This window comes from Molothrus aeneus, chromosome 4, assembly GCF_037042795.1.
Source record: "Molothrus aeneus isolate 106 chromosome 4, BPBGC_Maene_1.0, whole genome shotgun sequence".
In the NCBI taxonomy this organism is placed as follows: domain Eukaryota; kingdom Metazoa; phylum Chordata; class Aves; order Passeriformes; family Icteridae; genus Molothrus; species Molothrus aeneus.
The window spans coordinates 17,200,056-17,222,191 of record NC_089649.1 but is presented as its reverse complement, the minus strand read 5'-3'; the positions used below and the strand labels follow the sequence as shown (position 1 = coordinate 17,222,191).

Sequence of the window (22,136 nt, the reverse complement as noted above, 5' to 3'; positions counted from 1 at the left end):
TGTTGCAGAGATAGGTCTGGACTTTCAGATTAAGGTCTTACTAGTACCCAGAAATGCAAAGAAAAGATTTTGCAAATCTAAATCCTACTTTCCCTTGGTAAAAAAATAATATTGGAAAACATTCCATGAGCCAGAATTGCCTAGAGAAAAAAAAAACCTGGGGAGTTGCAACCAAAACAGCAACAGAGTTAAAAAGAGATTTTCTCAGTAAACATTCCTGAGTTCATATTTTTAAAAGCGAAGGATGTGCAAGTCTGGAAGTAAAAAAGGAAAAAAAAAAAAGCTTGAGTGTAGTTCAGAGATTTGGAAACAACTTGGTTTTGTCTGCTGTACCCAATGGTGAATGTAGACAAGCTGAAAAGGAGAACTCAAGGCAGTGTTTTGAGAGGAAGGTGACAGCCTTCACCTGCAAGCCTCCATCTTGCCTTTGCTGGCAATTCCAGCTGGACTTTCTGTTGTCATGCCTGAGTTTGGCCTCCCCTGCTGCAACAATGCCTTTTCTGTGCAGGTAAAAGGGGCACCTGGCACTGAGCTGTGGGCCAGGGGACCTGTTCATGGTTCTTGTTCCTGTCTTGTGCACTGGCTTCACATGATCTCACTGTGTGGTCTGCCTCACACAGGTCTTGCTTAAATCTCACTGCTGGGTGGGAGGGCTGGACTACAGACTCAAATCCACTCTCAGGAAGCAGGCAGGAGTGTGATTCCCCCGGGACTGAGCATGCCTGAAATGCTGCACCAGGTTGCTGAACACACTGGCACAGGCTCTGGAAGTGCTTCAGTGCACCCACAAGTGATCACACATCCTCTCAGCCTCACCACTGACAGAGGGCTCATCCATCATCTGCACTGAGGTGTGAAAGGCTGCCCTGGACACCAGCCTGGGAATACCTCACTGGCACATTCCCCCTGCTGATGGGGACAGCTGTCTCTAGGCACAACGATACTTCTGTGCTGCTGGGAGCAAGGAGGTTATAGGTCACTCTGCCAGCACAGCTGAGTGTCCCACAACCAATGTGAGAACAAAGATCTACATCTTGTGGAGCTTCCTGTTCCAGCAGAAAACCTCATGGACCTGCAGGGGTTCAGGGTTCAGCCCTGTTGCTGGAGTTAGGTGTTGCTCCTTAGACAAAGCCTGTTTTCTTTCCTCACTCTGCAGGGAATCCACTCAGAGCTGTGCATGGCCCCTGCCTGCTGTGCTCTGTGTGTCAGTGCCTGTGTGGGCAGCAGCAGCAGCAGCAGCAGCAGCTGCTCAGGTGGATGCCTGTGCCACCAAAAACCCTTACTGCCAGGTAACACCAGGCCTAGAGGCTCTCTGCCTCGCTGGGGTGAGCCAGGCTGGGATGCTCCTCTGGAGCTGAGACTGAGAAGGGCCTGAAGGTCTTTGTATCTTCACAATTTTATCACAAAGGTTTCAGGAACAGCAAAACCCGACCCCTAATGTTGCATAGCTCCAGATTTTCTTTGTCCTTGTCCAGCAGTTATTTGACCTGACTATTTCCTGCCTTAGAAAGCCACCCAAGGGAGGTCAGAGAGAGGCTTTTGCCAGGGTTTGAGAGTGGTGTGGCAGGGGAGGCAGGCACACACCAGCTTACCCCATCCCAAGTGGGTCTCTGTGCACCCCTGGCCTTGACTCCTGATGGGCCTGGACCCAGCAGAGCGTGGCTTAATGAGTGATATTGCTACAAAGCACATTAGTCTGCTGAGATTAACACATTAGTCTGTGGTTATTAATTACTAACTACACCTCCTGAGGCAACTGAGTCAGCAGAGAGCATATAATTAAACCCAAGATTGGTTTTGATATATTTTAAGCGTTCTTCTAGAATTCTCTGCCCAGAAGAAAGAAAGAGGACAGTGATGATGAAAGGTGGTGAATGGTTCATGTGAACATTGACTCTATTTTAATGGCACTGAGTCCTGCCTGCTACCATCACATTTCAGTGCAGAGCTATTTAGTATGTTGTCAACAGTGACCTTTTTTTTCCTTTTTCTTTTCTCTTGCCATGAAAAATCATGATCCCAAAGCATTGTTCAAATGAACATTTTAAGTGAAGAAGGAAACAAAGCCTTAAACATCAGAGGGACAAGGAATATGTGATCAATGTTTGTGGATTGAAGTGCTTCTTCTCTACCTGGCAAAGAATTTGTGCAATTTTATCAAGAAGCCTTCTGTGTGCAGTCCAGGCAGGCATGGAGTTCTTGGGTGAGGTCAGCTGCAGCTGCCTTTTTACTGCTTCTTAATAAATCCCTCATAATTAGATGCTCTTCTGGATAACTTGCAGCTCTAAAGCTCAGAGGAATTTTAATCAGTTCAGCCTCTTTTGGGTGAGGATTACATTAAATGTATCCACACTGACTGGCCATTTGGTGCTGTTATCTGTTTGATCTGCAGGATCTCCAGAGGAAACATGGGAACGATCAACCCAGCACACAGCAAGTCAAGGCTGGGAGATTACCCATTTAAGGCTGGACATGCTGACACTGTTCCTGGTATCAGTACAGTATTTATTACATACCTCAGTATCCTCTGGCAATGGCCTTGGCCCTTGTTCAAGGCTGAGTGACACACAGTTACTATGCAGCAAACCCACTGTGGCACTCACATTCTCTGAACAGAGAGAGACAGATAATTCTCTCTCCTGGGTTTTTTCCTGGAGAAGCACAGAGAGAAGAGGAGAAAACAATTCTTATCTCTACTTGCTGCTCCTGTTGTTTTTGCACATGTGGAATGTGTTAGGAAGATTGTTTACCTGAGGGGATTTGGTAATTGGATTCTGGTGATGGTTGTTTACATTAATTAACCAATCACTCAAAGCTGTGTCCTGACTGTTGGGAGACAGTCACAAGTTTTTCTTTAGTATGTATCTTTGTATAGTATAGTATAATGTAATATAGCATAGTTTTAATAAAGCAATTATTCAGCATTCTGAATCAATGGAGTCAGATGCCAATCATTCCCTGCTTTGGGGGCTCCCTGCATTTTACTATAACCCACATTACCAATCTTCATGTTTGGGAACTGTGTGTGATCTGGAAGGTGCTACACAGGAAAGATCTGATGTGAACTGTGCACAGGATTGTCTTTAGTTGCTGTCTTTAGCAGCAACTAAAGACAATCTCCAACATTCATGCCTAATGCTGACCTCAGACCTCTGCCAGCAAAACCAAAGTAAATCCATTGCAGAGCTTTACAGGCACAGAAAGGCTTTCACTCAAGTGCTTAACTTGGATGTCCTGCCTGCCGCCAGGCCTCTCTGCAGTACTGCTGCCCTCACATACCCACCTGCTTCCAGCAAACAGGACACAACTGCATTAACTCTGCCCTTTCCTGCTGGCCCTTTTGCTTGGACGGTGGCTACTGAAGTAGCAAGGTGCCTCCTCATGTCAGCTGCCATCAGACAACACCTATGCTGCTCAGAATACATCCTTGAATTTCCTTCCATCCCTTCTTACAATTCTGCAGCCTTGGTTGGTGTTACAAAGGTATAAATCTCTTCTCACTCAGTGAGATCAAAATTAGGCTATTTGGGGCCAAATAATTTTACCAGCCTAACTTGGCAGGGCTTCATTGCCTTCTGTAAATGAAGATGGCCATTTGCATTTATCCCATCAGATGGGTGGTTAATTGCTTGGCATTCCTTGAAGATATGAACAGACGGCAGCACAACCGATAATTCATCTCAGCTGCCCTCAGGAGAGAAGCAGCAGATTTTTGCATCCACTCCTGTTATGCACTTGGGCAGTGCAGTTTTCCTGAGCTCCTGACAGTGACTGAGGTGGAAGACAGCATTTTTTTTCAGCAAGGAGAGGAATGACTCCATTGCTGACAGTGTCCAGGCCATGGTGCAGCATCAGGGTACTCTTAGGATACCATCACCTCAAAATCCTCCTCATTTCCCTCTTATCTGGTGGTCTCATTTATGACCACTTCAGTTTCCAGACCAAACCCACACCTGGCCAGTTCATGTCATATTTGTTCTCATGTGACACTGCTCTCTAGTTCCAATCAACCTGATTCCCTTGTGCTCTTCACAAGGGGAACAAGCACAGTTTATTTAATTTCTTCCCATTAAATAAACTCTTCAGTCCTGTCCCTGGCATATGTGCCTTGCTGAGTCCCTTCTCATTTGGCATTCTCTTTGACATGGATGCAAGTCTGATGAAGGTTTGTGTCATTAAGCATTCCTTGGCTTTCACAGGAGATATTCCCAGCTAATTACTCTCACATCCTGCTGCTCTTGTTCCCAACTTAAGAGCTTCCAATTTACAGCAGTGATTTTGCCCTCAACCCTGCACCAACATCAGTCTCGCCAGTTGTCACTGCCAGAAACAGCAGCTTCCCAAAATATGGAACATCTGCCTGTCCTTCACAAGTGCCAGTGCATGCCCCCACTCCTGCTCCATGTCAAGAACTCCCAAAAACACTCAGGGAAAGCACATGCAAGGCCAGCTCCTGAATTCCTCAAGCATTACCTCCTATCTGCTGGTTTGGCCCTGAAGTACGGAGACTGCTTTTTCTTTTCCTTGCTGAGCAGTGCATCACAGAAAGCACAGGACAGCCCAGCACAGCTGCTTTTCACCCTACTGAGGGTTGGATTTTTTTATTTATTTCATTCCTGTTTACCTTTGAATGTGTTCTTTCTTTTAAAACTTCTTTGCAACCTTGAGTCAAGACACAAAGGTGCCAAATACACTGCTATAAGTTCACTTACACAAGAACACTTGTAACACTGCTTAGAAACCTATAACCTAGATCAAAATATTCACTCCAAGTGTTGTTTAAACTCCTGAAATAAGGTAACTTCAAGTTGAAACCTTGTGTTCACCAATTTTAAAAGCTTATGAAGTAAGAAAATGCTGGAAAGGAAATAAAACTGTTTTGCCTAACAAATCTGTTTGAAGTCACAGAAGCCAGCAGTGATTGACATTGTTATTGAGATTATTTCTTGCAGTATGCACTGCCAAATCTACATTCCACAAGGACTGATATTTTAGGTTAATGCAAAACTGCTTCTTTTGTTTCCCAAACCCAGACATTTCTTCCAACTGCTGATCTTTCTGTGTTGTACACAGACCGTTTAGTGATAAAAAAAGGAAAAACAAAAGTATTCTCATGCCCAGGACACAACAGAAAGCAGCCCCACTGTACTCCAGTTCAAAATCCCTCTACTGCACTTCATAGAGACAAATTTTAATAAATTTACATTTATTGAAAATATCACATTAGCTTTTATTTTGCTCATTTGCCCCAGTGCACAATTAAGCTATTTAACACGTAAATGGTAATAACAGAACTGCAAGCAGCTTCATAAAATGAAAGACCAAATACACTTGTAACATGATCAGACTGTTTTTAATCTGGTGGATAAGGAACAGTGGGGTGGAAGGGAAGAATCTGTTTTAGGGTCCAATACACAACCTATCTTGTTGTTTCAACACATACATCTGTTATTAAAAGCCACTGTTGAGCAGCGTAACATGCACCTAAAAATTGACAACGTGGGACATCACCCATTAAATATACTATTTGTAGATGAGAATCGTTAGGGATGGGAAAAGGATTAAAATAAGAAGAAAAGCACCAGGGCTCCACAGCCCTTCTAGAACCAGGTACTTTGCAGGGAGGGTGTAATGCCATTTGTCAGCTCTACTGCGCCATGCTGCGAGGGAGAGCGCTCGGTCCATTTCCCCCATGTTTGCGGCAGAAATGCACTTCTTTGGGAAAGCAACCTCCAGGGCTTGGCAATGTGGGGTACACCTCACACCCCCAGTTTGTTGGCCTGGGTGAGGACAACCTTGAGGACTGGCATGAAAGCAGAGGTCTCGCTGAAGTTGCTGGTGCTGACGATGTGTGTGTGGATGTTCAGTCCCTCCTGGTAGTTGCGGGTCTCGATGCTCTTCACAATGCTGTGCAAGCCACTAATGATGGTCGGAGAGAGCTGCAAGGAAGGCAGGTCAGCACAAAGGAAAGGAAAGGAACCAGGAAAGGAAAGGAACCAGGAAAGGAAAGGAAGTTCTGAGTGTGGCACTTGGCTCTCAGGAAGGTGTAGCACTTAGCTCCTTTATTTGGATAGCCATCTTCAGAGCTGCACCACACTGGGAACAGCCATTGAAAAGTCTAACAATAGACTTCAACCAGAATGGAACCTTCTCTGCAGTACTGCTATGCCCTGCAAGCTTTCCCTGCCTGGATGCAATTCCCTGGGGTGGGAGACCTGCTGTGACACACTCCTGGCAGCAGAAAAACCTACTGAGCTTTTTATGCCTTTGGGTACGGTTAATTGCTCAGCAAATGTGGCCTGACAACAAGAGGATTACATCACTCTAATCTTAAGGTACTGAGACATTTAAGCACAGTCCTTTATTCTGCCAAAGCCTCCTGAAAGGCTTTGGAAAAATTACCAGATCTTCAAAAGTACTTGCACATCTCCTTCCAGTGAAGTCACTGAGCCTCCAGAATCAAAGTCCCCTGGGTTCTGTTCTGACCCCAGGCTGTGTGTCTCAGTTCCTGCCTGGAGCAGAGAAGTGGTGCCTGCTGCAGGGAGCTCTGCTCTTTGGCTCAGCACAGCCTCGGCACAGCACCGTAAAACTCATGACACAATCCCAAAACAACACTGTAAAGTCTGCATAGGCATGTGGGGCCAGGCACAGTAACTGGCTGATTTCTAAGAAATCCATGCAAACTTCCAATAAATGGATGTGGAGCACACTTCCAAAGAAAAAATGAGCACCTGCTACATACTGCAGAAGTAGTATTGCACCAATGAAATCATTGGTCAGATGTGATTGAGGGATGGGGGAAGTAAAACAGAACTTACTGTCTGTTCCCTAAGTTTGTCATACAGAAACTCCAGGCGTTTATTTGCATCATCCAGTTTCCTCTTGGTTTGCTGCAAGACAAACACATCAAAGGACAGCAATTTTTAGAATACCAGACTAATCTGATATCATGGCAAATAGGTCCATGCAGCACATCAAATTCCTTTCTCAACATTTTGCTAACACATTATTTGGATTCTTTGTTCTGTACTCCCCTGATTTTGCTAGGAAAGACCACATGACTGTAGTTCTCCACATGTGAACTCTTGAGCTGTCTACAGAAAATAGAAAACTGCAGAGGTGCACCCCAAAAGCCACTAGTCATTTGCAAACCCCACTGGCATAGCTGTTAAGAAAAGTGACAGAATTCTGAGTTGCAGCACAATTTTTTTTCCTATGGTTCACTGAAAAAGCATAGTGATAACTACATAAAATTCTTACTTTTGAATGAAGTATCCAGCAACATCAGTGAGTTTATTGGCACATGCAGATTCTCCAGTTCTAAGTGTGTACAGCTCAGTCATCATTTATGACAAAACCTAATTATATTCTTCCTCATGTGATCAGTAAAGCCAGCAGTTTGTCTGTAAGTTTTTAGTGTCAACAGAAAAACTAATAGCCTACCAGAAAAACTAATAGCCTGACCCAGTCTGTCCTTACAGACACTTTGTGCTTCTATGACTTTTATAAAGTAAACCACCCACTCATGTTCCTGGAATTATTTTGCCACTAAAGGCTTTTAAAACAACCCCAGTACATTTCACTTGGAGCTGCAGCTGCTGGAGAAATGAACTTTTATCCACTTTTTTTTTTTTTAAAAAAAACAACATCTAAAATTGTAGATTTCACTCCAGAGTAATAAAACAGTAATAAAGCATCAAGGTTACAATTGCAGGAGCACAAAAAAGCTGCTGGTCAACAGCAGCAGAAATGGCATCAGTGCACAAGAGTAATGGAATTTCCTCCTAAATCAGTCTGTGCATCAATCCATCCTGCACTCAGGATAACTGCCATTTTCCCTGGCAAGAGGAAACGTTTCTCTGGATTAAATAACTGCCTGGAGAAAATAAATTCTGTGGGAATGCTCTAGCTCAAGGGTGAAGACCAACTGCTGGCTGCTTGCTGTGCTAGAAATTAGGGAAAGCTGTTCAGATGGCATAAAGGAGAACACAGCACATGGATCTTGGGCCACATGCAGAAACTCCTCAGCAGCAGTTATGTCATCAAGGAACTGAGATATCTAAGGAAAAGTCCCCCAGGAGGAGCAGGTAAGAAACCCCAGTTCTTCTGGACTGCCTAACTCTCAGATGCATGATCACACAACATTAGTTTCAAAGCCCATGAAAAGGTGCAGATGCTATTTTCATTTTACAGATGGTCAGCTAGGACAGAGAGGAATAAATTGTGTCTAGGAAACAGCAAGACATCTCTCCAGCCAAATCTGGTGTAAGTGCAAACTGCTGTTCTCCTCACTCTTTAGTTCCTATTCCCATTTCCCCCTTCAGAATGCAATAGCTGAGCAGTGCCTGTATTTGCTCTGACAACAACTGATGTGTACAGTCAGGGTGGTGTCTCTTGTCTCTGTGGGCTGAAACACTTTCACTGCCTAAAAATATCTGGGACTTAACAAGAAGCAAGCAAAATGTGTTGGCAGAGCAGAAAAGCAATCCCCAGGTGCAGATATGAGTGGAATGCTTTTGCCTTCTCTGTCTGTCTGGGGGAAGGGGCACTTTGAGGAAGCAAAGGTCAAAGGGAATGCAGAATCCACTATATATACATACCAACACATACACCCATGTATGTAATGCATTCTACAGCCTTTAAATAAAGGATTTTGAGCAATTGAGTGATACTGAACTGACAGGAGCATGAGTCTGTGCTGCTGACCGAGCAAATTCAGCGCACAAAGCTCTCTGCATGCCACCAGCACCACCTTTTAGCACGTGGCAGGCATGAGCTGAACAGTCAGCAGCTGGGCTTTGTGGTGCCATGTAATTTACTGGCCATCAGCAATAAATGAGAAGCTTTGGGAGGGATAGCTCATTTACTGGGTACTGGCTGCCATGGGAAATGTTTCCCTATCCAGCTCCAGGTTGTGTTAAAGCTGTTAGCCTTCCCTTTGAAATGAGCTTGTTAGCAGAAATCACAAGTCACAGAATCACCTACCGGATCGGAGGCAGACAGCAGGCACCTCTGGATGAGAGCTTCAAAAGTAGTCTTCAGGATAAGGTGCTCCTCAGGGATGGGCTTCTTGGTGATCTTCTCTGTTGGCAGTGCCTGCACATGCTGAGCAACAGAGAGCAGGTGAGGCTTTTCCAGGTCACTGTGCCCACATGTGGTTCTCAGCTAAACCGAGTGGCATTATTGCCCAGCTTGGCACAACTCCTATTTCTTCCCTGGGGCTGTGTGGAGGTGACTTTACCAGCACCTGCTGTTGCTCCCTCTGGGAAGCTGTGAAAGTTGCAGAAGGAAGCAGCTTGTTGGCCCACACTGACTATAGGATTAGTGCCATCTAGGTAGAGATTAGAGCAGCAAAATGCCAGCACGGTGTAAAGCCAGTGCCTAGAAACTCCACAGCACACTTTGCAGCTACAAGGAAAGCCTGGACAAGAGGATCCTGCCTGGCAGGCTCTACTGCTGGACAACCCAACCCATGCAGTGCTGGGGCTACCTTACCTGGATGGCATTGCCAATGGGGGCCCCCGGGGCCCCCTCCGTGCTGGGTTTGGAGGCAGTGGGTGCCATGGTGGATGGCCCCAGGGGCTGGGCAGCAGGCTGGAAGCCCCCCTGCAGCACCATCTGCCCTGCAGGGAGGTGGGCAGGCTGGAAGCTGGGTGCACTGCTGGGAGGTGCTGGAGCCTGGGGCTGCTGCATCTGGGACTGCGGGTCCGCCAGCGGGTTCATGATGGGGGTGGTGATGGGCACCGGGGGCAGGAAGTTCTCAGGGACCTGGGGAAAAACAGGGCATTCATGTTGGGGGGGCTGCTGCAGGCACTGCACAACACCCAGCTCTCACAGACTTCCCAAAGCACAGTGATTGGGAGCGTGGGATACAGAAATAACAGGGGCAGACAGCCCAGATGTCGCTCTGGCTGACCAAAGCCATCCCTCTGCTGCACAGTGAGTGCCTTGTGCAGCCCAGCCTGCCCCTGGCCACAGGAGCTGAGTGCAGCCACCTCCAACCAGAGCCACTCTCCCTCAAACCACAGCACTATTAGAAGAGAAAACTAACCCACACCTACATCTATTCTTACTATTGGGTCATTATATTTAGACTTTTGTGTCTCACTTTCAAGGGTGTATTTTTGTCCATGCAGTACAGTACGTAGGTCACAGCCAGCAACGTGCCCCAGTAAAGCTTCTGAGAGCCTTCCAAGCTTCTGGCACACAGGTCTGCACTAAGGCAGATTTCAGATTCATCCTTGAGCATCTGCCAGTCTTTACATAGGGGGTTTTCACAAACATTTGGTACAGGGAAGAAAAAACAAAATGAGCTACTGGCCTCTGCTACACATCATGCAGGAATCAAAACAGAAAGGGCTTCCATGGGAATGTGCACATTTCTTCAGGTGTGCATGGAAAAAAAAAAAGGGAAGATTACAGGACCCTGAATGAATGATGCTAGAATTGAGCTAGTGGTTTGGGATAGGAAAAAAAAATTCCCAATCCAGCAACAAAGTCAATTATAAAAGAAATGAATCACAGCAATAAACTTTTGAGTGGTGAATAAGTTGTTAGTTAGGAGGAAAACAGCTGAAAATTCTGGCTTGAAATGCCAGATATTTCTTCTTTTTTATAACAGTCCATGTGGTGAGTCATTTTATAATATCCTAAACCACTCCTTAGACAGTGGACAGAAGGGAAACAAACATAGAAACATGACTGACAGATTTGTTAAAAACCCAAGAGGGAATGCAACAAACACATTCCTCATTTAGAAGGAGCCAACCTGCAAGCCTTGGCTATGGCAGAAATTCTGGCTGTGACACACACTCAACAGAAGTAGCAAAAATCTCGTGTGCACAAGGCTGCTTCTTGAGCTCTCTGCTCCAGCAGTTATTCTGGCACTAAGAGTTCTCTATCCAGCCTCCAAAAGCTTCTTCACTTTGAACTGCAGAGACCAAAACCCAAAGGGTAAAGAAGGCTTCTGCCTTTGCCTTCACCCAGACCTTATCTTGGCTGCTCTAATATTTTGTTCTCTCCACACTTTACATACTCCTGACTAACTCTTGCCTCCCAGGGTCAGAGAGTGGTGGATAACACTGACTGCTGTGGAGATACTCCAGCCTGCAGGAGCACCAGGGCTGGATGAAAAGGCTCACTCTGCTCCGTGCCAAGCGTTCCCAGTTATCCTGCCCTGCTGCAATTTAAATCCATTTTGCAAAACTACATTATCTCCATCATGGAAATTGTCTTACTCTCAACAGATCTCTCAGGGTCAGGCCCTTAATCAGGATAAATTGCTTTCAGCTCCAGCAATGTCAATAATCTATAACAATTTGCACAGCCTCCTCATTTTGCCTAAATATCATCTCCTGCAAAACTCTGCTACTTTACTGCAGATGAAAACATTTGGAAGTATTTGCTCCAAACCACGAACAATGCTGTTATTAACAACCACAACTTCAGCAAAAACCCACCATCTCTTTAGAGGCTTAGACATTTGGAGAGGGATAATGCATATTAGAGAGACATAAAGGCCATTTCTGCTCATGAGATGCAGCTTTTGTTTGCTGCTAAGCCTTCTCTTCCCTTCTCCTGCCAACAGGTTTCCCAGCAGCAGCTTAAACTATTGTTTTTCAAGGGATGAGCACTCAGTTGTGTTGAGGTAGGAGTTGCTAGAGTACCTTCTTCTTCTTGGCAGCTCTGTTGAGGGTGGGAGGGTCATTCCAGCCGTTCTGGGGCCCTGGGACAGAAAGAGGAGACTTTAAGTACCTGGGAAGAGGGCAGTGATGCCTTCTTAAGCTGAGCTGGGCCAGATCCATGCCATGGCCCTGACCTGACTGTTCTTCTGCCCTTCCCTGAGGGCCAGAACATCTCCTGTGCCAGCCAGAGCCTCCCAACATCCCTGCCATCAGACCCTTTGGGCTCCACTGAGCAAGGTTTGGGAACTTGGCCAACTGTTCCCAAGCTAATAACCTAATAATTAACTTTTTATTCTCTTGCAGAAAAAGAGAGCTTTGAGCAGACATGCCTTTGAAGAGGGCCTACCATGCCCCAAAAAGCTCTGCTACACAGACTGTGTATGTGAAGAGAGCTTATCCATGACATTTGTACATGAAGCTCCCCAGCCACACCACACAAAACACCACACAAAAAGAAAAGGCATCAGAGGCCTTAAGCATTTCAGGCCAGGTTCACCCAGTCACCTTGGAAACACCAAAGAGCCATAAACCCAGCTTTCCCCTGCCAGCTACAGCATGGTTTTGGGTGCTTTGCATCCCCAAATCAGAGCAGAGCTGCATGAGCAAGGTGGGAAAATCTGGCTTTCTGTACCAGGGGTGATTTGTTTAAAACTGGAAGCACAGAGGATGTGTGAGCACATTCACTCCCAGGCTGGGGTGCTGCTCTGCACCAACCCTTGTGCTCTCCCAAGAAAGTAAGCCCCCTGCAGCTGTGAGATTTGCACCCCAAAGCTCCCATCAGTGCATGGAAAGAGCTGCCCACCTCCTCATGGAGCACAGGGAATTGGGCCCATGGCATTACACCCAGGCATTATTAACTGCAGTGCCCCAGTAATCAGGATTTATTGCACAAAGCCACAAAAAGCCAACAAAACCAAAGCCCTGCTCAATGGACTTTTTCACCACAGTGTTTTTCACTCAGCAGATGATGAATTTACCTTAGACAGCACAGGTTAACATTACTGCAGAATTTGCTCAATTTATCTGAAATGTCATTTGCTCCCAGGCTTTTGTCAAGCAAGTTCCACATCTAGAGCATGGTAAAGGGGTAAATGAACAACTATTCAAAACCCCTTTCACAGCAGCTTTCTCTTTAACCAAAGGCAATGCCATCTCCTGGCAGCCTCCTCTATTCCTCCTTATCCAGAAAATCCCAGAGTATTTCAGATACAGGGAGTCTAACTGATAGGAATAGGACGTTAAGAAAATCTCCCAGACTGTCACTGCTGTTAATTTCCTGGAATAATTTGCATTTAAAAAGGAAAATATTTAAAAAGAATTTGTTTCTGTGGTTAAAAACTCCGGATATGTTGTTATTGGTTTCAATTAAGGAATTAAAAATCAGTTTGATTAAAGTCTAATTGGCAAACAGCATCACACCTAATGTTCTGTAAAGAACATTCGCATAATTGATGTCCATTCAATTAATTTCATGTAGTGGCTGCAATTATTTTCAGGTTAGGTGGTACCTAGTTCACCTGTGAAGGGAGAGGCCTGGTCTTGAGATGGTAGACTTTCTGCAGACAAAATGCAAAGATAGCTAAAAAAATACTTTTTTTCAAAAATAATAAAGCAGTTGGCCTTTAATTTTTGACCAGCAATTTAGTTTCACAACATGCATCAGCAGAAAAAACCACCTAACCAAATTACAATGCCAGCTTGGAGACAAGCCATTTGTTCAAACCCCTCCATGAAATTACTTTTGTCCACTTTCCCCCAAAACAAGCCCGTTGCTCTTTCCATGCAGTAAATCAGTGTTTCTAGTTTGTAACAAATGCTGCAGTGTTCTGGCCCTTTTTCTTCCCTCTTCTGATGTTCTCATTTTCTATTCCAGTGCAGCTGACAGCCCATTACTCTTAGCCACAATCTTCTGAACACCATTTTACCATTCCAGAACGCTTTTCAAGAGATGCTTGAAGTCCCTGACTTTAGGCAACAGGAGAATGCTCACACATCAGCTTTACACTCACACAAACACACACTGCCTGCTCAGACTGAGCAACAAACCCAAATGGCAAATGAAGCCAATAAAGCCCTCACCATTCCAAAGAGGGATAAGATAACTCCTGCCCCCGGGGTTGGCATGCTCATACTTCTGGTAAAAACACTTTGCTTAGCTCAGGGCTGGTCTATTGCATTTTCAAACAAGATTCAAGATGCTGAAAATTAGGACTCCCTTGAAAGTATGTTCTAAGATCTAACACAAAACAAAGTGAAAAGGGACTGAATATAAAATTAAATGTGGGCTTTTCTTGCTTACAGAAGCTTCAAGCACAGCTTAACATACCGATGTTATGTGCCTTTGAAAAAAATCCAGAAAATATTTACAGAACTCTTCCTTTTTACATGCATCTTTAAATGCAAGCCAGTTCAAAGGTCAGGTGTGAACTCTTTTCAAGAGTTCAGATTTGAGATATTTTTTCCTTCCTCTGTTACTCCTGCCTTTAAATGAGTCACAACTGCAAAGTGAAGCATGATGTTCCCAGATAAGATCATCACCATGCACAAAAGCAGGACCAGCATCACTGCACCAGAACACTCAGAGCTACAGGTGAGATCTACTTCTGGCTGCAGATCTCAGTGCTTCTACAGGATCTCATGCCAAGGCATCCCCCACTAGGCAGTGCAGCTGCTCACCAATTGTGTTCGTGGTTAAGCATATTAAGCATGTACACTGTCATTGCTGCACTTAGAAAACAAGGTTTTTTATTCTTGTTGGTGTGCTTTCTGAAAGGTGCAATCTAAACCCTGGAAGAGAACAGAGTGTGCTCTTCAGACACATTTCATCTTTTTTTCCATAGTTCTCCAGCTGCAATCATCACTTGTGTGTATGCATGAGCCATTCTGGGCTCAGCACCTCACCATGCCCTCACCATGCAGTCCACCCCTGCATTTCAGCCCAAGGCTGCAGAAATCAGAGAGGATGCCCAAGTTTGGGTTCCTGAAGTTCCGACACTTTGTACTGGCTACCCTGCTCACCATAGCTGCTGAGAAAAACAGAAGCAGCACTGATAGTTCTCAGAAAGTTTGATAAAAAGCCTAATATGAACAATTTTTAACTCTGAAAAGAGCTTAACCCACTCTGAGCATGCCATGTGGGTTATGTCACATCACTGCAAGAAGTGCCTGCCAGTGATGCAAGCTGAGCAGTAAAATGGATAAGAAAGAACAATTTTCTTGTTCCTTGCATTTATCTGGAGGTGCAGAAGCTATGGTGTCTGCCTTATAATGTGCTGCTTGACATCCCAGGCCTAGAACCCTATCCAACACTTCTCCCTCCTTCCAATTTAATAATTCCTCTGGTTTAGAGATTCAAGTTTGACACGCCCTGTAACGTGGGGCCAGGAGAGATCACACTACAGCACCTCCAAAAGCAGAAAGGACACCAGTCTGGCTATATGGTGGATGGAAAAGGAATTTTCTCCCTTTGTAATTCTGGCAGTCCTACACCAGTCCTATCTTTTGGCATAGCAAAAGATCACTTTTCCCCCAAACACAAGGGAGTATTGTGAGCTGCCAGCCTCAAGGACAGGAACAGGAGCACCTACTCATAGGATTCATGCTGCCAAAGGCAAAATGCTTTTTTTGCACTGCATCACCCCTAACAGACTTTTAAAATAAGAGAGGGAATGACAGTGGGCACACTAGTGTCTGTCGGCAAAACAGACATGCCCAAAACATCCCTCAAATCTTGCCCAGTATTCCCTGTACCCTCTGCTTCCCAGATCTGCTCCTTGACTCTTCAGCTGGACCAGCTGGATGTGAAGGGTGCTCATGAGCAGGTTTAGAAAAGGACTGCTGATTCTTCCTGCACTGTCTGACATGCAAAGCTGCTGTTTCACAGGCTGCTAAGGGAAGGTTTGTCATGGCAGGCAAGGCCACTGTCCCACAGCAGTGACACCCAGGCAGTCACAAGCAGATATGGAGCCCCACCTCAGCCAGTGCTCTCTCACCAAGCATGCTCCAACATGCTCCTAAGTCAGCCACACACACATGCTTTTAATCCACATTCAGGGAAGAGACGTGTAAAAGCATTTCTAAATCACTTCTGATTCTCTTTTAAGGCATTCATAACCTCAGTAAATCCCAGCACAATAACAGGTTAGGGACAAAATAATGAAAGAGAGCTGATGCTATGGGAAATACTGTTTGAATTAAATATGCTGCCAATCCAGGCTTAACAGGCTGTCAAGAGCCAGGGACATGGGCAAATCACATCTGCAAAATCATTCAGTGAGGAGAATTGGGATCATCCTGTCTGCAGCGATTAGGAAAACTTGTTCATTTTTGTACTTTGCTCTCCAGTCACAGTGCAGGCTCTGACACCAATGTTAAAACTGAGCCATGGTCCTTCATGATCCATCAGAGCATACAACATAAGAAGCCTGTGGTAGCATCCTGTCTTGGGCAAGACAAAAGCTCTGTGACAGTGGCAAGGTCAACAGAGCCCTATCACAGATGCACAGGAGTGATGTCGTGGTTTAGAAATGCTTTGAACTGACCTCTAAGCAAAAGCAAACTTTTTACAAAGCATTCACAAGGCAAGAAGTGCATATTTAACTGAGTGGGTGAAGAGCAAACCCCTCCCTCCTCCCTGCCTGCCCCCCTGTCCAAGCGCAGACCTGTTCTCTGGGATGCAGGAAGGTCACTGGTTGCAGGCAGAGTACCTGTTGGTCCAGTAGATAATGCATAAGCCACAGAAGTTGCTGGAAGTCCTGGCCTGCCATGCTGAAAGGACGTGCCAGAAGGAGGAACAGGGAAGGAAGAGATGGGATTCAGGCTGGTTGGGGAGGGCTGAGGCTGCCCAGGGTACAGCGGGGAGGGCATGGAGTGGGCAGGGGCAGAGGGCAGGTAGGAAGGGGTGGTGTTAGGGGCAGGGCTGGGGTAAGAGGCTGAAGCAGGGGCAGCAACAGGCTGCTGAGGCTGATAGAGAGCTGGTCCCCCAGTTCCAGAGTACTGCTGTGTGGCCTGATATGCTACAAACAGGGAGAAAAAACAGTCAGTGAGTTCACAACAGAGCAGCAGGTTTCATCTGCCTCTGCTTCCTTCTTCACTTGACTCTCCTCTCTTCATGCCCCTACACCCCAAAACCACTTACCTGCCCAGCCAAATCCTGGCTCCCACAACTCTGGCTGCCTAAATCCCCATCCTGCCACTGGGAGGCACAGAGAGGATGGCTTGGCTCAAAGTACTGCTGCTCTCCCACACACACCCTCCAGCCCAGAGCCACCATGATGCCTGGGGTGGGGCTGGACACATGGACACTGCTGTCTTCTGGACCACTGCAATCCTCACAGGGGCTCTCAGAGAAAGGAAAGCCCTGTCCCAGGTGTTCACAAAGGGAAAACTTAGGCCAAGGAAATGAATAAAGACTCTGGAATGAATGTAAGCTCACAGCCTTTCACTGTGGGTGCTGCAGCCTGATTTCACTGCCTCTGCCCATCTATGGCCATTTTTCCTCCCTCATGCCAGTACTTTCAGTCCCTACTTTGGGTGAGCCAGGGCTCTGCCCCCTTCTTCACTTACCTCTACTACTGCCCTCATTTCCTCATCCCCTCTCCCATTGCCATGGAGCCCCAATGAGGAATGAGATGAGCTGTGTCTCTTTTTGCCAGGCCTGTGCTGCTTTGCCAGGACTCAGACTTTGGGGTCTCTGACCCCAGCACAACCTTGGGCCAGGCCAGCTGGGCAGTGAGCCTGAGAGCTGTGGGCAGGCACCTCAGCAAGGATGAATGTTTGACAGAGGGTGTCTGATGCCTGCACCCCACCAAGAAATGACAACCCTCAGATGTCACCTCACCTTTCTCCCCACCCTGCAAGAACTGTGGGCCTGGCTTGGTCTGAACACTGCCACCCACAAGGAGGGGACTCAGGGTTATCCCTGAGTTAGGGCTGGCCCAGTTGGGTGGGAGGGACAGGGGGAGGCTGCTGTTACTCACTCTGTGGGTATGCTGGCCGCGTTCCTGCTTGCGAGTACATGCTGTAGTTGGAAGATGTGGCTTGCTGTGGTGGCATGCTGGGGCCAACAGCACCTGGCATAATAAACCCTGGAGGAGGTGGGTTGTCTCCCTGTCAAAAAAATAAATTACAGGAAAAATGGGAGAGACAGGATTTCATTAGTAATGGTAATGCAGTGCTGAAGCAGAACTGCAGCAAAAGGATAAGTTCACGTTTCAAGGCCTGAAACCATATTCCCTGGAAGAAGGGAATCAACAGCACAGGGGCAAATGCCTCCAACCACCCCAGTGCCTCAGGGTGCCCAGCACAGCACTGAAAGCACAGCTGGATGTGCAGTGACTTCAGCAGCAAGCAGAGCAGCACACACCTGCCTGCATAAGGAAGAGCTCCCTGCTATCTTTCAACTCAACTTAAATGGTAACTCTGCAGCTTCTGATCTCCATGGAAAAGGGGGAAAAGACAAATCCTACTTCAGATATTCCACTGTGGGGAAGGGCTGGGGAGACTCAGGTCACACTGAGCTCCCACTCAAGACTTTCCAGTGCCACTCCTCTGGGCATTGGTGAAAAAGAAGTAAGGGGATGCAGAGGAGTAAAACCAGAGCACACATGGGAGCTGCTCCGTCCATCTATCTGCACAGACTGTGCCAAGAATACAGATTACACCAGGGGACACACTGGGGTGGAGCAGAGGCTCAGGGAGGAATAATGAAGGTTATACCTGTGTGTCAGAGGGACAGCCTGCAGGAGGATGGCTGGGAAGGGCAGTAGGAGTTTTGTTACTCCAGGTAGTGACAGTAGGGGCAATTCTAACCTGAATCGAACAAAGAAATACCAATCATGGAAAACAAAACAATAAAAAAGTCTAAAGGGTTTCACAAATCAAGATGCAAAGAAGTGAACGCAAGAAGGTTTGCATGCTGGCACTTGTAACAGCCATAAAATCTCAGAGGAAGAAGGGAATTGCATTCAAGGCAGACAAAAATCACTGGAGCCAAAGTGAATTGCAGAGTGAGGACGAAGCACAGTGTTGCAGCTGCAATAGGCTGTGGAGCAAGTGCAGTGTTATGTGTGCCAATCAGCCAGGTCTCCATCTTTCATCACATTTTCCTACTGCAGAAGCCCCCCCCCACTGGTCCATGACAGTGAGCATCACTAACCACAGCTGCAAGCCCCAGGTTCCATGTTAAATTCAAACATATGCCTCACACAGAAGGAGTCTGTTCAAATTGAGCTTCAGATGAATTTAAAAAGGTTAAAATATAGTTTTGAAAGGTTAAAAACTGATATTCAGCTCTTGCACATGCACAAATACACATCTTAATGGTAATTGCTTCCCAGCCAGTCTCCCGTAGCTCCTTTCCTCCATCTTCCTTCTTTGCCACTCCAAACGGCTTCAAGTCCATACAACCACTCCTACCTTTCTGATGGGACAGAAATCAAGAACTTCCTGGGCCTGGCACACTCCTGAGCAAGGAGTGGGCAACACAGGACACATGGCTGGGCTTCAAGGATGTAAGCAGAGGGAAAGCTGTGACCCTGCAGCCCTGGCTGGCTCAAGTCTCTGTGTGTCTAACCCCACACAGTGCTAAGCTGACGGTGCAGTCAGCTGCACAACAGCCACTGCTAATGCCTGCATCACTCATCACCAGAGAATCTCAAAGACTTTTCACCCCCTTTCACGCCTGGTTTATTCAGATGAAAAAGAGAGTTCAACAAAACTGTGCTGAAAGGAATCCAAGTGTTAAGAACAAGTTCCTATTTGGGACAGCAGTCAAACTAAGGCTGCCTCAAGCCTGAACAAGTCCTGCATACACACCTTCTTAAAAGAAGTCAAACCAAGCAAGTATCCTAACACTCAAACATGTCATTTCTCTCCATTCTGGTTCATCAGCTGGGAACATTTCTGACTGACACCTGTCCCCTTCAAGCCCTTCCTGCTGAGGATGAACTCCCTGAAAAGCCAGCAAGACAGGGGGCTGTAACTCCCAGTGAACTCATGGGGTTCTGATACACCCAGCCTTTAATAAATGAGCAGGCCTTGATGAAATAATTGCTTGAGGCATTTCAGAAACAGTGGGAGAAAGAGGGAACTCTGTTTTAAAAAAAGCATTGCTGATATCTCAGCATCTAGAGGACAGGTGCTATTCTCCAGAGCCAAACAGGACACACAGAGCTTCACTTCTCAAGGCAACTCATTGGTTACAAGGAAGAAGGCCAAAGACACAGACAGCAGAGTAGGCTTGATTATAAATGATGATGCATTTAATACCATATGCAATGGGGTTAGCAAGGTAAATCCTGGATGAAGGCTTTGTCCCTTCTGAAATCTACCTTGCTAACACCTACTGCTGACATTGAGAATGCCCAACCCCCCCCCCCCAACTTTTCATCCCTCCTTTCTTCCTGCCCTGGTTTTTCTGGCAGGCAGTGCTTGGGGGCAGCAGAGAGAAGAGATCCCTCTGCTTGTGCCAATCTCTGCCCAAGGAGAACACCCACAACCCTAACACAGTTCTGCTCCCAGAAAAGCCCAGCCCAGAGCACCTTTAGAGGGGGGCCAGATGAGCTGCAGTGCTGTGCTGGGGGATGAGAGACCTGGCAGTGCTCTAAGCCAGGGCTGCCCAACACACCGCGCTGCCCTGATGGCCAGTGTGTTCTGCTGCAGTGTCATCCTCAGGTTAGAGGTAGAACCAGAAAATTTCACTCCCCCATTTCTCTTCTTCCTCCCTGCACAGCTCCCTTTTTAGTCTCATACTCACCTGGTCTTTCTTGTACACAGCTCACTCCCCACTAGCCCCTGCCCTCTTACACCTGGCTGGGAAGGTGTTTTCACAGCAGGCTGTACCCACAGCTGCACTAAAGCACCCTCAGTTTGCTATAAACACTGCTCAGCAACTTCTGCAGCCAAAATCAGAGCTAGGGGTGGAGAAACATCAGGGACTGTGAGAGGAAGCACACAACTCCTGCAGTGCTGTTCTCCCACACAGCTGCTCTTGGCACATGTTCAAACAAAGGGGGAAACACCTAATCTTCAGAAGCAGGTGTTTAAAGGATGTTTCCAGATGAGGAGTAAAGGAGGCATCTGTACTGACTGAAAGGAAGCACCAGTGACCTTCACCACAAGGCTCTCAGGAGAGGTTTGTCACACAGCCTCAGATCAAGAGAAAAAAATGATTACATCCATCACTGGGCAGAACTCAAGCAGCATGTCCCTCCCCTACTGGCAAAGGCCATTTACCTGCTGGTAATACTGCTGGGCTGGAGCCTGGGGTGCCTGCATCCGTCCAGCCGCGGGGCCAGCTCTCCCTTTGGCCATGGGCTCTCTCTCATGGGGCGCCTTGAGGCCGTCCTGTCCTGCTGGGAGCTGCCCCTGGGCTCTGCAGAGCCTGTCCCGCAGCTGCACGATGTTGGGCTGCAAGCAGAAAAGGACAGGGAAGGGAGCTGAGGTGCACTGCCTGGCACCCAGGGCAGCACACCAGGAGGCTGAGTGGCCACTCACTGATGAGCCCCCTCTGAGCCTGCTTTATTTCACTGGAATAAGTCTTTTCTGCATGAGGCTTGAGGCCATTGGAACTGCCTTACAACTGCCTGCCTCATTCCCAAACTGTCTACAAATATCAGCTGATGGAGGATGGGAAGTCAGAAGAGAACAACCCAATGTTTATGGCATTTCATTTGCCACGTCTGGCTTGCAGGAAGGACACCCTTTGTCAGTGACTGGCTGCAGGCACAAGGGTGTGAAAGTAAGAGGGAGCAGAAGTCTGTGCAGGCCTGCCAGCTCAGCAAGGCCAGTGCAGGGTGAGGGGAACAGCCTGACTGTCACATTCCAAAGTGCACATCAAGCAGCTGAACCATGTCACTGTCATAGTTTCTGGAAAAATCCCTTGGCCAGGATTTCTCTCCTGGGAAGCTGAGAAGCCTCACAGAAAAGGAAAACAATTCTTATCTCATTTGCTTCTCCTGTGTTTTGCTGCTTTGGAATGTGGTTTGAAGCTTGATTATCCAACAGGTGGTTGTTTGATTGGTTTCATGTGAATTGTTTTGACTTAATGACCAATCACAGTCCAGCTGTGTCAGGACTCTGGAAGAAGTCACGAGTTTTTCATTAGTATCTTTTAGCCTTCTGGCTGTATCATTTCTCTATTCTATAGTATAGTTTAGTATGGCATAACATAATATTTAAAATTAAATAAAATTAAATTAAAATTAAATAAAAAATAAAATAAAATAATAAAATAAAATATTAAAATAAAATTAATAAAATAAAAATTAAAATAAAATTTAAAAATAAAATAAAAACATAAAATAATTTAAAAATAAAATAAAATAAAAATAAAAGAAATAAAATTTAAAAATATTTAAAAATAAAATAAATTAAATTTAAAAATAAAAAAATGAAAATAAAAATAATTAAAAATTTTGAAAATAAAAAAAAATAAAAAAGCTTAAAAAATTA

The 22,136-nt window shown here is 46.1% G+C and overlaps 1 protein-coding gene across 2 annotated transcripts in view; it reads right to left on the bottom strand.

Moving 5' to 3' along the window:
* Positions 1-5,331: 5,331 nt before the first annotated feature.
* The window catches only part of SEC31A (SEC31 homolog A, COPII coat complex component), a 40,070-nt gene continuing 23,265 nt past the window's right edge, over positions 5,332-22,136 (bottom strand). The window contains exons 20-27 of one of the 2 annotated variants that reach the window (XM_066548007.1): positions 20,919-21,092; positions 17,663-17,792; positions 16,346-16,699; positions 11,667-11,725; positions 9,496-9,768; positions 8,986-9,105; positions 6,819-6,890; positions 5,332-5,939 (exon numbers count right to left, since the gene is read on the bottom strand). In XM_066548007.1, the coding sequence (XP_066404104.1) occupies positions 5,760-5,939; positions 6,819-6,890; positions 8,986-9,105; positions 9,496-9,768; positions 11,667-11,725; positions 16,346-16,699; positions 17,663-17,792; positions 20,919-21,092 (1,362 nt within the window). In that variant the 3' untranslated portion in view covers positions 5,332-5,759. The remainder of the gene's footprint in view (positions 5,940-6,818; positions 6,891-8,985; positions 9,106-9,495; positions 9,769-11,666; positions 11,726-16,345; positions 16,700-17,662; positions 17,793-20,918; positions 21,093-22,136) is intronic. The other variant, XM_066548009.1, reaches the window with a different exon arrangement.